This window comes from Myodes glareolus, chromosome 5 (assembly GCF_982192425.1).
Source record: "Myodes glareolus chromosome 5, mMyoGla1.1, whole genome shotgun sequence".
In the NCBI taxonomy this organism is placed as follows: Eukaryota; Metazoa; Chordata; class Mammalia; order Rodentia; family Cricetidae; genus Myodes; species Myodes glareolus.
Genome location: NC_142030.1, coordinates 70,809,003 through 70,823,312, shown reverse-complemented (window position 1 = coordinate 70,823,312; position 14,310 = coordinate 70,809,003). Strand labels below are relative to the sequence as shown.

General features: G+C 40.2%; 1 protein-coding gene across 1 annotated transcript in view; it reads right to left on the bottom strand.

Moving 5' to 3' along the window:
• Positions 1-14,032, bottom strand: part of Dhx9 (DExH-box helicase 9) — a 31,690-nt gene extending 17,658 nt beyond the window's left edge. Inside the window, 8 exon segments of the mRNA XM_085688478.2 lie at positions 231-367; positions 2,484-2,530; positions 4,829-4,977; positions 5,471-5,586; positions 6,533-6,650; positions 8,181-8,321; positions 9,387-9,519; positions 13,876-14,032. Coding sequence (XP_085544604.2) covers positions 231-367; positions 2,484-2,530; positions 4,829-4,977; positions 5,471-5,586; positions 6,533-6,650; positions 8,181-8,321; positions 9,387-9,497 — 819 coding nt within the window. The 5' untranslated portion in view covers positions 9,498-9,519; positions 13,876-14,032.
• Positions 14,033-14,310: the final 278 nt, after the last annotated feature.

The window sequence follows — 14,310 nt, the reverse complement described above, 5'->3', positions numbered from 1 at the left end:
TCTTAAAAGAGTGCTAAATAAATACAGCCTTTTAATTTCTTTATTTTCTAAGCTTTGAGCTGATATAGATCAGAAGTAAAACATCTGCCTAGCATTTAGAAGCCTTAATTTCCATTTCCATTAATTACTATGCATGCTCATGTCCCCCAACTCATTCCTCCCTCATACTATAAAAATTCAACTCCTTTAGTCAAATACTAAGTTACGAGTATTAATGCCTAAACACTTACTCTCTCTCCTTCTTTCTTCTTTGTAAGCCCAGAGTACGCTTCAATCACTCCAAGATGATAGAGTTGTCGGACAAGAGAGAGGGCACATGATTGTGCTGCTAATTTCTTATTTGATCCATGTTCACGTGCGAAAATCCCTACAAGGATTACCAAGACAGAAATGAGCTGAAATGAGCCATCAGTAACATCTAAATATTTATATACTAAAAAAAAAAACCACTGATAAAAAGTATCACAGTTCTTTTCATTCTATTCATTAACCAAATCCAATTCTAACTAATCATTTTGTTGAAGACTGCATTCCACTGTTGTAATTACCACATCATTAAATCAGATTAAAAAATGATAACTCTAAACTTAAGTATAAAATGAAATTAGGTATACAATGGTCAATTACATCAAGAAAGGTTTCCACTTAATGTGTTGATTTAAAAAAACTTCCAGGGTACAGAAGAGCACCTATGGTCACAGCTTCTTTTTTTGAAGATTTATACTATTAAGAATTCAGAAATACAAAGTATTTTAAGACATTCCTTTAAATCTTCTGATCAAATAATCTGAACCACTACTATGGTATAACTTATTTATGGTTACTGATAGTTGTGAGCCACCATGTAATTGCTGGGAATTGAACTCAGGACCTCTTAACCTAGAACCCCCTAAATCTTATTGCCAAAGAATTAATAAGCACTATCTCAGCCTTTCTATCATCTACCACGGATGAGTTTAGTCATTATATTCCTAAGGTTGGTGGCTTTCTCATGGTTTCTTTTTGGTTGTTTTTGAGAGTGTTTCATGTAGTCATGGCATAACTTTCAACATTCTATGTAGTAAAAGGTAATTTTTAACTGTCTTTGTTAAAGTCAAGGCTCTCATGTAGCCCTGAATGGCTACTCACTATGTAGGATGGGCAGGTCTCAATGTGGCCCCAATACCCTGAACACACTTTTCTGATTCTCCTGTTTCATCTTGCAGTGCACCATGCCACCTTATCTAGCTTGCATGGTGCTTGGGTCAGAAATAAATGCAAACACTCATCAAGTAAGTTATAGCCCAGCCCATGCTTCTTTAAATCTTGCTTTTGGGTTTGTTTTGAACAAAAGGCTTAATTTTGGGCCTTCTGAATATAATCTTATTACCACTGAGACCCAAAGAAAATGACCATTTTTTAACACAGGATGCTGATAGCTAGAGTTCCAGGGACTTGATTCATAGTAGGCAACCCTCAGCAAACAGTTTTTTCGACATACAGGGTACTGAATCAATCCTGTAAGTAAGCAATATAGTAACGAATTTATCTCCTAAATCCACAAATTTACCTATTGACTATACTTAACCTTTGTATTTTGTTCTTTTAAAACAAGGTTTCTCTCTAGCTTATACAGGACTGAAACTTATAGGCTGCCCTCCTATATTAATATACACAGTGAGGTCCCACCAGCACTCTTAACGACATGGCTCTCAAATGCAATAGCTATTGCTTCTAATTCTATTAGCCAATCCAACCCATTAAATTCCATTTCCCTACTTAAACTTGAACTGAAAATATCCTTCATGATCTGATCACTAAAATATTACACAGGCATCTTTTGCATATACACTTTGGGAGATTACACTTGTGTGAACTTCGGTAATATTCTAAAATGTTAATATTATAGGTATTATGGGACCTAAAACTTGCTGTTTCAGATAGGTTTCTCCAGCATTATTTTATAGTGACCAATTATTCTGGTAACTGTTAGTCTAAAAGGTTACCATTTTTATATAGGAAACTCCTATAAAAGTTAATCTACATCACTTAAGGAAACAGACAAATACAAGCAGGCTTGTTTTGTGCCCAGCAAAGACCTTTCCTAGGTCTAAGACAGGTGCTTCATATCTAGACTGCTAATTTCATCATCTGTTTATATGATGCATGGTGCTATCGACAGTGCACCTCCTACCCTCATCTTTCCCTAGTCTGCTAACTTCTTCCACTCTAGAACCATAACTCAAATTACTATGCATGAAATTAAAATATCTAGCTACCACTTTAGTGTACAGTATTAATAACTCTCAAAATCACGTGTTACTCTTCTATTCTTTCCCATTAATGAATAGTTCAATTTAAATAGTTCAATTTTTCAATGTTATAGACTAAAACTAACTTCTCTATAGTGTTGTATGTTCTTTCAAAGTAGCTCAAGAATTTATAATGTGAAAATATCTTCACTTCAAAAACTTTAGGAGTAGTTTAAAAGGGATTACACTTACTTCTGCCCAGCTGCTTGATATAAATGGTCATTTCTGCAATAAAGCTCCTGTAACAACATATACAAACAAGGTTAGGAATTTATCACTCTAAGTTACTAATTCCATATCTATCTAGTCAGGGAGGTTTTCCAACTGCATTCAATAAAAATTATAGCAAAAAAACATTCTGAACATTTATTTCTGTCCAATCCTAGAACAAAAAGTATATAAACTGCAAATATGTATGACATTAGTTATTAACAGCTGGAGAGCTTTCTTTCATGAAAAGAAAACGTTACATTTTTAGATTATTAGATTTACTTATTTTTATTCCAAGGTTAGAATCTGAGTATGAGAATGCTTTCAACAAAAGAAAATTTTATTTAGCTTGGAGCTAAGTAAGAAAAACACCAAACTCTTCAAATTATATACATACTAGTTACAACCTGTTAGGGCAAGTTCATACATGCAAGCACTATATACCAGTAGCTCCTGTGGCAGAGTCCTGATTACATATAGCTGCAAGAAGTCCTTGTTGATAAAAAAAATTTAACCTACTTTTAGGTATTTGAACCAGGGCCTAGAGAACAAAAGTCACTTTTTATATTATAGCTAAAGCTGCTAGCAGGTACTAAGGAATAAATTTAGGTTTTTAGCAAAAGTAGGCTGGTCCTTCACTGCTCGTACATTCAAACTTGACTTTGTGCTGTGAATAAAAGGTTAGGTGAAGCTTAAGGAAAAAAAATGTTAGTCTCCTTCCTAAACTTCTTTGTCAACTGACCTTCAGGCACAAGGGCTTCAAGGGGTCAAAGGCCACTGGCTTTCAGGGGAACAACATCCACCCTTTCATTAATGACACCGATGACAGTATGTTTCTCAGCCAGGCTTAAAGTCAGCACTCAATCTCATTCTCCTCCACCTAGGGGGGAACAGCAACACCAGAAATCAGTTTACAATAGTTTCCCATGTGATTGCTTAGTTCAGCCTAAGCATCAGCACATGTGTATATGAACACAAACCTCTGGTGTTGCTGTCTGTTATGCCTTTCAATAAAGGACATACAAGGAGCAATGTGTCCCAGCTCCAACTGTCTGCCTCTTACATTGTCTTGTCCTGAATTCTTTGCTTTTACATCAGAAATCAGTAAGATACTGAAATCAAGCTTTTTTGACAGCAATTTAGTTAATTTAGGCACAATTATGTGAATAATAATAAAACATTATTAAATTATTATTAATGCTGGGAATTTGAACTCTAGGTCTCAAGCAAACTATGGAGATGCTCCACCTGAGCTCTATCACCAGCATTTCCAATTGTTACAAAGAAAAACTACCAGGAGCTGGCAAGTCCAATAAGTTATACATAAAGCATTAAAAAATTTTGTTATAGTCTGTTTTGTTTTTTAATCTGACAACAAAATGAAAATAATGACACCAAGCATATAGTATTTGAGAATTCAGGACTGAACAAAGCAGTAGGAAGCAGGAGGAGCCATGCTCTGATCATTTTGAGTATGCGGTCAATTTTTGTTGTTTTGTGTAATAATTATTTTAGGGTTGCTATTTGCACCCAAGGGAGAACACTTTGATTTAAGAAAAATGTTTTAAATTTATTTTGGATAATTTAATTTTTTTATAATTAAAGACAGCAAATCCAATCAAAAGTTTTCCAAAACCGCTTCCTTTCTCTTCCAATAAAAATATAGTGCCTCCCTGAAGAATCTAATCTGTATGAGCCTTCCTGGGAGTAATAAGTACTACACCCTGGAATGCTCTTAGGAAGAACATCAAGCAGGCTGAGAAACATACGGTCACATATCTTCCCTTACATTCAGTTTTATAAACTTAACAGGAAAAAAAGCATTCTAATTTAAGTCACACATAAAACCTTCGCGATCCTTCAACTTCATGGTATTCAAGTAACAGGATTCTTTAAAGAGCTGCCAACATCAAACTCAAATCAAATTTGGATAGAGACGAAATACAATCTACTAAGACAACAAAACATACCAGAACCATTTCAAGTATTAAAGCTATCTATCTCCAATTAAACTACACCAGCAGAATCACCACCTCTGACCGATTAAGTCAGCTAACTAGCAACAAATCGCCAGAGGATGTTACCTTTGGCCTCAGCCAAATGATAATCTTAAAAGTCTAGCAACAGACTTTTGTAGGACTTCTTCTACAATAGCATTACATTCTTAAGTGAAAACTGTGGTAACTACAAGTCAGTAATTCTTATACATATTTATCTTTTCACAATTCACGGCTGATGCATACAATAACCCAGGTAACATTTGGTTAAAACATAAACAGCCAAACAACCTTAACTTTTTTACAAGGAAAATAGTGAAACAAGCAAACCTGTTGTGATCGGGACCCACTTGGGTGTACTTATATTCTCCTTGGATCTTTTCTTTTTGGAAATACTGGTTCAAGCGAGCCTTAGCATTTTCCAATGTCCAGTTTCCATGAAGCCCAGCATTTAAGTCCACTTCTTCTGACTCTAGAGTCTGTGGAATCAATGATGATTAAATTTGGCTGTACTACTTATCAGTACTTAAGGTACAATAACAAGTATCATTTTCTTTCCAATACAGAAACCAGGTTTTGTTTTGTAGTGCTGAGATCCAGGGTCTTGGCCATGGATAGACAAGTACTTTCATCTCTCAACTATCCAAAACCCTTATTTTTGAGGTAAGACATAGGAACTCCAAAATTCCTATGTTCTTGGAACTCTGTCATTCAGGTTGGCCTTGAATTTGTCATTCCCTTGTCCCTTACTTTCTACTGCTGGACTACAAGCAGGCATCACCATACCAGGTTAGTACTAGCAACCATTAAAAATGGCTTTAAAGCTATGGCCACTGGATTCAAGATACTGTCTCAAAAATAAACAAAACCCAAGAACTAATTATATTATGAATTTGTGGAGATACTCAACCCCGCTATGAATTCTATCCCAAATCCTATTTTCAAGGATGTGACACAAAGTAAGAGCCTTACCGCTTGCACTTCTTGTTCCTCCTTTCTTGAGTAGTAGTCTTTTAAATTGGCTCCTCGGTCCCAGGTGGGTCCAGGAGAACCATAGCCAGATGAAGACTCTACTCCAGAATTATTCTCTGCTAAAAAAAGTAATCACTCTTTTAACTAAAAAGAAATTTTAATTATTTTAATGTATACTCGTGAGGAAATTTGCCATTTTGTGTTTGGACACACATTTTCAGTAATGTGGAAGGGCACCTGAATCAGGACTATCTTAAAAATTATAAGTAACTGACAACCCAATCCAGTTCGTTTGTTGGTTATCTATGCCTGTGTATGTGGAGGCAATAGTAAAATATAATCTCCAAGCAACAGTAAATAACCTATCTGATGATTAATTAATGTAACTGTTAACTTGACCAAAAATCCTCTAGCAGTAATTGTCTGTTAAAGATTGTCTTGGTTAAGTTAACCAGAGTGTATAAAACTGCCAATCCAATGGGAAGACTCCAATACTTGGACATGAAACTAAAAAATAGTGTAAATTCACTGCTCTCTACTTTTTGCAAGGTTTCTACCAGCTGCTTTCTGCTTTAAGCTCTTCCCACCTTCAAGTCTATCATGATGGACTGTGAGCCAGAATAAACCCACCCTCCCTTGAGTTGCTTTCATCTGGGTGGTTTTTGTTTCTCACAGCAAGTACATTAAAAGCTAGCCTGGCCTACTTGCCCAATCTGTTTCTGCCCATATTGGATGCTAGTTTATATAAAACACATCCTCAGGCATGGTAGTCTCTCTGTCCTAGGTACTAACATGTTCTTGGCTTTGTTTCTTTTTTTGTTTTCAGACAGGGTTCGATGTAGCTTAGAGGCCTGTCCTGGATCTCACTCTGCAGACCAGGCTAACCTCGAACATTAGCCTGCCTCTGCCTCTGCTGGGATTAAAGGTATGAGACCACCACTCATAATGTATTTTTAATGTAGATTTGTTTTTTAAACTAAGAATAAAACTTTCCAAATAGACATGAACGACCATAATGGTGTTATTCTCAGTCAAGTGCAGATATTCAAGTCTCTTTCTTACCTGCTGCTTTGAGAGCCAGATGTGGAGGAAGTGGTCCTCCCATGGGTGCTGGTGCACCTTCTCCAGTACTGGCTGTGCTATCAGATGTGTCCGTAAGTATAGGTGGAGGTGGTACAATCTGTACAAGGAAATGTCAAAACAGTCAGTGCTTTATTTTGGCTTTTTTTTTGTGAGGAACTAGAAGTCTAATTTCAAGACTCAAAAGATGTCATATATTAAAGATCCTTTCCAACAGTATTTTCCCTATTTCTTAGAGACAGCTTCATATAACTTGGAAGAGTATACCAAACTCTTACATAATGCAATCCCACTTGCTGAAATTATTAAGTTTTGCTATAATCTGTCTCCCTCCGTTGCTGTTTGTTTCTTCAACATCTGAACACTTATAAGGATGTCCAAATATTATATATCCTTCCTTAACAGGAAATAACACTACCCTCAAGAATTCAAAGCCAATCTGGGCAATGGTGTCATATGTCTTTAATCCCGGCACCTGAGAGACAGAGACAGGCAGATTTCTGAGTTCAATGCCAGTCTGGTATATGTAATGAGTTCTAATAATAAAATTCTCGAGTTGGAGAAATGGCTCAGCAGCTAAAAGCACTGGCTACTCTTCAGAGGTCCTGAGTTCATTTTCCAGCAACCACATGGTGCTCACAACTATATGTAAGGAGATCTGGTGCCCTCTTCGGGCCTGCAGGCATACATGCAAACAGAACATTGCATACATAAAGAAAAAAATCCTGTCTTCATTAAAAAAATTTAGGCAGCCTGGAATATATAACATGCATAAGAGAAAAAAAGGGTAACACAATTTTATAAATAAATTTCAGGAACTGACACCTGAAATTGTGGCTTCTGGAGCTCAAGGTTAGGGTGCTTTAGAAAGATATACAAGGAAAAAGCCTGTTATCATCTCTTCCAAAACACTTACCTATCCTATCCCCCAAAATCTCACAACCTGAGATTAGCAATACCATGGGATTAGAAATGAGATGTTGGTTGGGTATAGATCTAAGCTTTTAATCCCAATAGTTAGGAAGCAGAGGCAGGTGGATATGTGAGTTGGGGACCAGACTCATCTACACAGTTGAGTTACAGGACAGTCGGAGCTATATAGACCCTATCTTGGAAAAAAAAAAAACTAAAGGGGAGGGGTATGAGAGACTGGCACACCATCACCTATGAGAGCACTCAAACAAAGCCTCAATGGTGCTATCTCCCAATAAAACACCTATTTTGAAAATATCAAGTTTTTGAAACAAACACTAACTTCTTATACCCATCCTACTAAGCAGCGTACCTTAACACAAACTATAAGTACTGGCTGTTTATACTCTTCTGGGGCATGTCTGACTGGCCATGTGTGCAACAACTGTTTATTGCCTGCATGGCTAATGTCAAAATTCACAATTCAAGGTATGATTTCTACTGAGTATGCATCAGTTCTATACCATTTCAGATAGAACAAATCTCAACATGTGTTCAAGTTTCTAAAACTCGGTGCATTTTTGCATAATCACTATACTCATGACAGCCCTGCACACAATATCCACTCACCTATAGATCTGTCTTGTGTTAATTTGAACCCAAAGAAAGGTGAAAGCAAACATAAAGACAGCTCAAGTTCTTGGCCATAAATACTTACCCCAACAGCTGGAACTTCTTCACTCTTTACTTCATTTATTCGAACCAAATAGTTGACAAAGTCTCTGGCAGCATTGCTCTGTGCATCTTTTTTATTGGTGGAATTGCCCATACCAGCATAATTAAACCCTTCTACTCGAACCTTTAAGATTCAAGGGGGAAAAAGTTGAATTAAACCTTGGTAATTCTAGGATTTAAAAAAAAGTAATTCATTAAATGGCCCATCAAGATAAAGCATGAACAGCTAGCTAGCTACTTTAAACATTCATTTAAGCATACTTTTAGCATACCCATGCAACAGTAGATTTTACTAAAAACATGGAATTGTATTTTTCACTGATATGCTGATCCAATAGTATCAATTTAAGTGGTTCGGATTCCCACAATAAACTATATTAAGGTTGGGTTTCTTTTCGGTTTTCCAAGACAGGGTTTCTCTCTGTAGCCCTGGCTGTCCTGGAATTCACTCTGTAGACCAGGCAAGCAGGCCTCAAATTCTTAGTTTCTCCTGCCTCTGTCTCCTGAGTGCTGGGATTAAAGGTGTGTGCCACCACCTGGCTAGGGTTGAGTTTCTAACCTCAATAGGACAGTGTTTTGCCTAGCACCATGTGCCAGGCCTTAAGTGCCATTCCCATCAAAATCAAAATGTGCCCCCCACACAGCAAGATGACTCAGCAAGGGCATTTGCCTCCAATGTGAGGACCTGAATTAGATCCTTGAGACTTGTACAGCAAGAAAAACGGACCTTCACAAGTTTTACTTTTATATGCCTGTATGTACACACAATCATGTAACATAATGATTTTTATAATAACTAAAAGAAAAGCTTTCTACTCTTCTTTTAAATACTTTCCTTCTCTAAATGAGTTAGAGAAGTCAGGTATGGTTTTCACCTTTAATCACATCACTAGTGAGGCAGTTGAGCCTGAAGCCAGCCTCGTCTATAGAGTTAACAGGCTAGCCAGAGATCAAGAAGTAAAACTGTTCCATGCCCTCCCAAACAAAAATAAGGTAATTAACACTACAAGTACTTATCTTCTGAACTTACAAGCACCAAAGTTGTTTTGGGAGCATCAGAATAATTTTTCTAGTCAACAGTCAGGTCAAAATAATTTTTCCTAACCTGCAACTGCTCAGCCTTTCCAAACAAACATTCCTTTAATCTATAACAAATGAAAGCATACAAATATATTGTATTCTTTAGTACCTCACACATGAATTTCTGTCTGTTTTTGTTTCCTACTGCTCTAATTTCATAGGCTGGAGTCATCTTCCTTTTGCCACACCAGGCATACAGAAAATTTTTAATGTCACCCATGATTCAGGTGTCTTCTTCACACCTAAAAAACAAGTTAAAAAGTTATGATAGCAAAACCCCAAAATACACAAATCACTATAATCTAGGCCAAGAATAAGGTATTCTAACACACTACTACTAGAACTTACCTGGTATGAAAATTTATTTATGTTGGGAAGCCTATACCATGTGGTTAGAAAAGATAAAAGACACAAGCTGCAAGTTACACACACAATAATTATCGCTGTAGGCTAATTTTTAACCTCAAACTTTTTTCTTTGTTTTTAGAGACAGGGTTTCTCTCTGTAGCATTGGCTGTCCTAGAACTCATTTTGTAGATCAAGTTGGCCTTGAGGTCAGAGAGATCCTCCTGCCTCTGCCTTGCAAGTGCTGGGATTAAAGGTGCACACCATCACTATCCAGACATGGCAAACATTTTATGCAGCGTCCTACACTCTACAATAGATATCTTACAGCCATTTGGTGACTGGCAATCTTCTTTGACTTTCAGTTTCAAGAGATCTGACATCTGCCTGTACCTGGTATCCAAGTGGTATCCAAGCATGCAGAATACTCATACACACAAAGTAAAAACAATTTTTTTTTGAGACAGGTTTCTCTGTGTAACAGATCTAGCTGTCTTGTAGACTAGGCTGGCCTTGACTCAGAGATCTACCTGCTTCTGCCTCCTGAGTGCTGGGTGAAATTAAAGGCGTGCACCACCACTCCCCAACTAAAAGTAAAGCTTTTTCTAAAAAAGAAAAAAGAAAAAGAAAATCTAAGTCCAAGTTCCATGTGACTCACGGTAAAAGCCAAAACTGAAACCCAAATTCACCAGACTAAGAAACAGCACCACACGCAGGCACACTAAAGGTGTGGTGGGTCACATATAATTTTAACACTTATTAAGCTTCAGGTGAAGATGGCTAAGAAGGAAGGCCTGCTTGAGGTTGCATGCAGCAGACTCGCAGCAAACTAAAAACAAAACTACAAAAATAACCAACAATTTGCATATAAACGTAATGGTTTAGCCTTATTCCGAAAGTACAGGATACATACATTAATGAAGTCAATTAAGCCTTCAATTTGACATATATAGCCTAAGCTAACCTTAACCTCCCATAAAAATGAGTCAAAGATTTTTTTTCTTAAAGGCATATTAATAATAGGGAGAGGCGGGCAGTTCTGTGAGTTAAGGGAGAGGTTCTGTGAGTTAAAAGCCATCCTAATTTACATAACGAGTTCCAAACCACCCAAAATTACATAGTGAGACCATGTCAAAAACAAAGCACAAATACAAAACAAAACCCTCCCAGGGCAAACAGGAGAGATGGCTAGGTGGTTTTAGAGCATCATTTCCTCGGACAGAGGACCCAGATTTATCATCTCCCACACAAGGTGGCTTACAATCATTCTTAACTCTAGTTCAAGGGATCCAATGCCCTCTTCTAGCAAATGGTACATCTACATACATGCCAGCAAAATACTTATGCACAGAAAAAACAAAACCAAATTTAGAATGGAGTTCAATTACTACAGTAGGCTGCAAGGCACCCACAATAAATCTATACCCAACAAATTTGACCCTAATATAAACTTATGAATCTGATTTTGTTGTCAGTTGAACTTTGACCAAGCATTCCATAAAGCAAACGGCATACCCAGATAACAGAAACTCAGAAAGTTTAAGACAATGAAGAGTACTTCCAAGGCGGGGCATGGTGGTGGCCCATGCTTTTAATCCAAGCACTTGGTGGGCAGAGGTTGGCAGATCTCCAGCTCAAGGCCAACCTGTTTTTCTAAGTTCCAGGAAGTCGTCAAGAAACAGCCAGACCCAGCAGCAAACAAGATACACAGCAGTCACTCTTTAAGGTCCATGGTATGACTAGGCAGTGGCATAAAGCTTTAAAAGGTAGGGCCTTCACTCAAAGTAAAAGCTTATCACAGATGGAATACTTAGACCCCATCACCCCCTACAAACTTGCAAAGACTTTGAACAGCAGCTTTATCCAACCACTTAGGACTGTAACTGTTACCTCACCAGACAGGAGACCAATTCATTATCCTCTGAAAGCTGAAGAACCATGATACAAGATCTTATCTTCCTACCTCTATCTCCCACGTGCTGAGATTGTAATCTTATAATTTGATCATGTGATTACTTCAGAAGAGCTTGGTAAATAGGTTTTTAATTGGCCTGGTCTACATAAAGGTCAAGGTTAGTCAGGGATATACAGTGACGTCCTATAGTTAAAGGCTGGGCTGGTCTACAGCAAAAGCCAGAGAAAAAAACCTTGCCTTGAAAATGAACAAAAAAACAAAAACGAGAGAGAAACAAGAGAAATTTTACAGATAGTGGAAGCCTGCCCCCCCCCCAAAAAAACCACTTGATACTTTGACAGTAAAACTAACGCCCGGGTGGTGGTAGCACACGCCTTTAATTCCAACCCTTAGGTGGCAGAGGCAGGCAGCTCTTTAATTCAAGGTCAGCCCTGTCTTAAGAAAAAGAAAAAAAAAAAACCAAGGAAATAAATTTTAAAAATAAAAGGCCTAAGAAAGCACTGTGAGCCGGGCGGTGGTGGTGCACACCTCTAATCCTACCCAGCACTCAGGGAAGGCAGAGGCAGGCAGATCTCTGAGTTTGAGAGCAGCCTGATCTACAGAGAAACCCTGTCCCAAAAACAAAAATCAAAAAAAAAAGCACCGTGGTACACACAATTCCTGTCTCTGGAAGTCAGCGGCAGGAGAATCACAAACACAAAACAAAAATGTACGCAGTAAGTGAGTTAACAATTCTTTATCCCTAGAAGCCCATTAATTCGAGAATATTCATGCTAATTTAAGTCGAAATAGCTACATAGAGCCTTTAGTCTCCATTTGTGAGTGTGTGTGAGTGTGTGTGTGTGTGGTTTGAGACAGGGTTTCTCTGTAGACCAGGCTGGTCTCAAACTCAAGAGACTCAAGGGATTCGCTTGTCTCGGCTTCCAGAGTGCTGGGATTGAGGGTGTGCAAGACTCCAAATTTTATCCAGGGAAAATATTAACATTCCCATCAAAACACTAACTTAGCATCTCAGTAAGAATTTTTCCAAAAAAACATATCCCAAACCCATAAATCAATTCCCACCCACATTAATGGCACCAAGTAATTCAGAGTCTCAATTTGGACATTCTGATCCGATCCCCAAAGATCTTCCACAGCTCTTTTGTATCCTTAAACGTCTGCTGAGATTATCCTTAGAGGATTAAGGAACTAGCTAATCCTTAAACTGTATACTGTAGTGTTCTGTTTTCCTTTAATTTCTTTGAGCAGAGGGAACTTACAGCAAAGTGAGAAATGAGTGTGCAGGATCTGCCGGGCGGTGGCGGCGAACACCTTTAATTCCGGGAGGCAGAGACAAGCGGACTCTCTGTTCGAGGCCAGACTACGCTTACAGGGTTCCAGGAAAGCTCCAGAAAAACCCTGTCTCCGGGGGGTGTGGTGTGGTGTGGTGGGGTGAAGGGTTCCCTAGAAATACCCACAATTTCTTTTACAGACTCAACGCTACAACTTCTCCCCTGGAAAGAGAGCCTAGTTGGATGTCAAAATGTCAATCATCCCGGATGCAAGCCTGCTCCGCAAGGACTCCGACGGTCCTCGTTTCTCTCCAGATCCTGTCGCTTGCCACCACTATGAGAACTGCGATATTTCGAAATTCTTTTTCATTCTTCTACCCTAAAGCAAATTCTTCCAACTCCTTCGCCACCCTCAGTCGGGTCACGTGGCCAGACCTCCCTCTCGTCACCCCACCCCCCATGCCACGGTCAGTCCATGGCCTTAGGCTTCGCAAATGCCTCTGCATCTTCGGAGATGACACATTCTGCACCCCAAAGCCAGACTCAGACTCCGAGGCGCCGTTCCCGGCGACCGTTTTATCTAGAGTAGAGCGATCCCGTTGCACGGTCTCACTTAATCATGCAGACATTTTCCTACCAGCAGCTTCACGTTCCGCCCCACCCGTGTTCGGCCACCCGTGCTGAGAAGGAGCTACAGAGAACCCGTGTGTGCCGAAGCGGCGGGCCCCTCGGGGCTCTAGTGCCCCGGATGAGCAACCCGCGGGCCCGAGGCGCCGTGTGGCGTCGAGCCGCCATCACGACGGGCGACTCGGGGTACCGAAACTCGTCGCGTGACAGGCCGATGGAGGACGCGGCCTTCGAGAGCGGTCAACCAGAGGGAGGCAGACCGCGGCCTGGGGCCTGGGTCGCCGGCGAGTACGCCAAGGCGGGCGAGCCCACGGCCCCGCCGCGCCGCCCCTCCCCCACCCGCCCGCGCCTCACAACAAAGCCACGGCGGAGCCGAGGAGGCCAGCGTCGGCCGTCGGCCCCGAGACCGCCTGGGGACCGCAACGCTGCTCCCTTACCCTCCTCCACGGCTCCGTGCCCGAAAGCACAACCCTCTCAGGCGAGTTCGCAGCTCCAAGCTTCCACACAAACGGCGAAGGAACGCACCTCACCCCGCATGGAAGCAGCGGCGAAATGGCTCCGACCACGGCACCGAGGAGGCGGAGTCAGCGACTCACGCCTGCGCAGAAGGCGAGCTCCTGAGCCAGCACGCCCGGGGGGGCGGGGCTGCAGCCACTTCCGGCCGCCAAACCTGAGGTCGTGCGCTAGTTCTTCTGGCCTGGGCCTGCCATTTCCTGTCAGGAGCTGAGGGCCATTTTCAGGAAGTTGACATCCTCTTGCTTTTCCCTTTGTGGTGGAGGCTGGCATGTACAATTTAACGCAGTCTTCCCTCTCTTTCTCTCTCTCTCTCTCTCTCTCTCTCTCTCTCTCTCTCTCTCTCTCTCTCTCTCTCT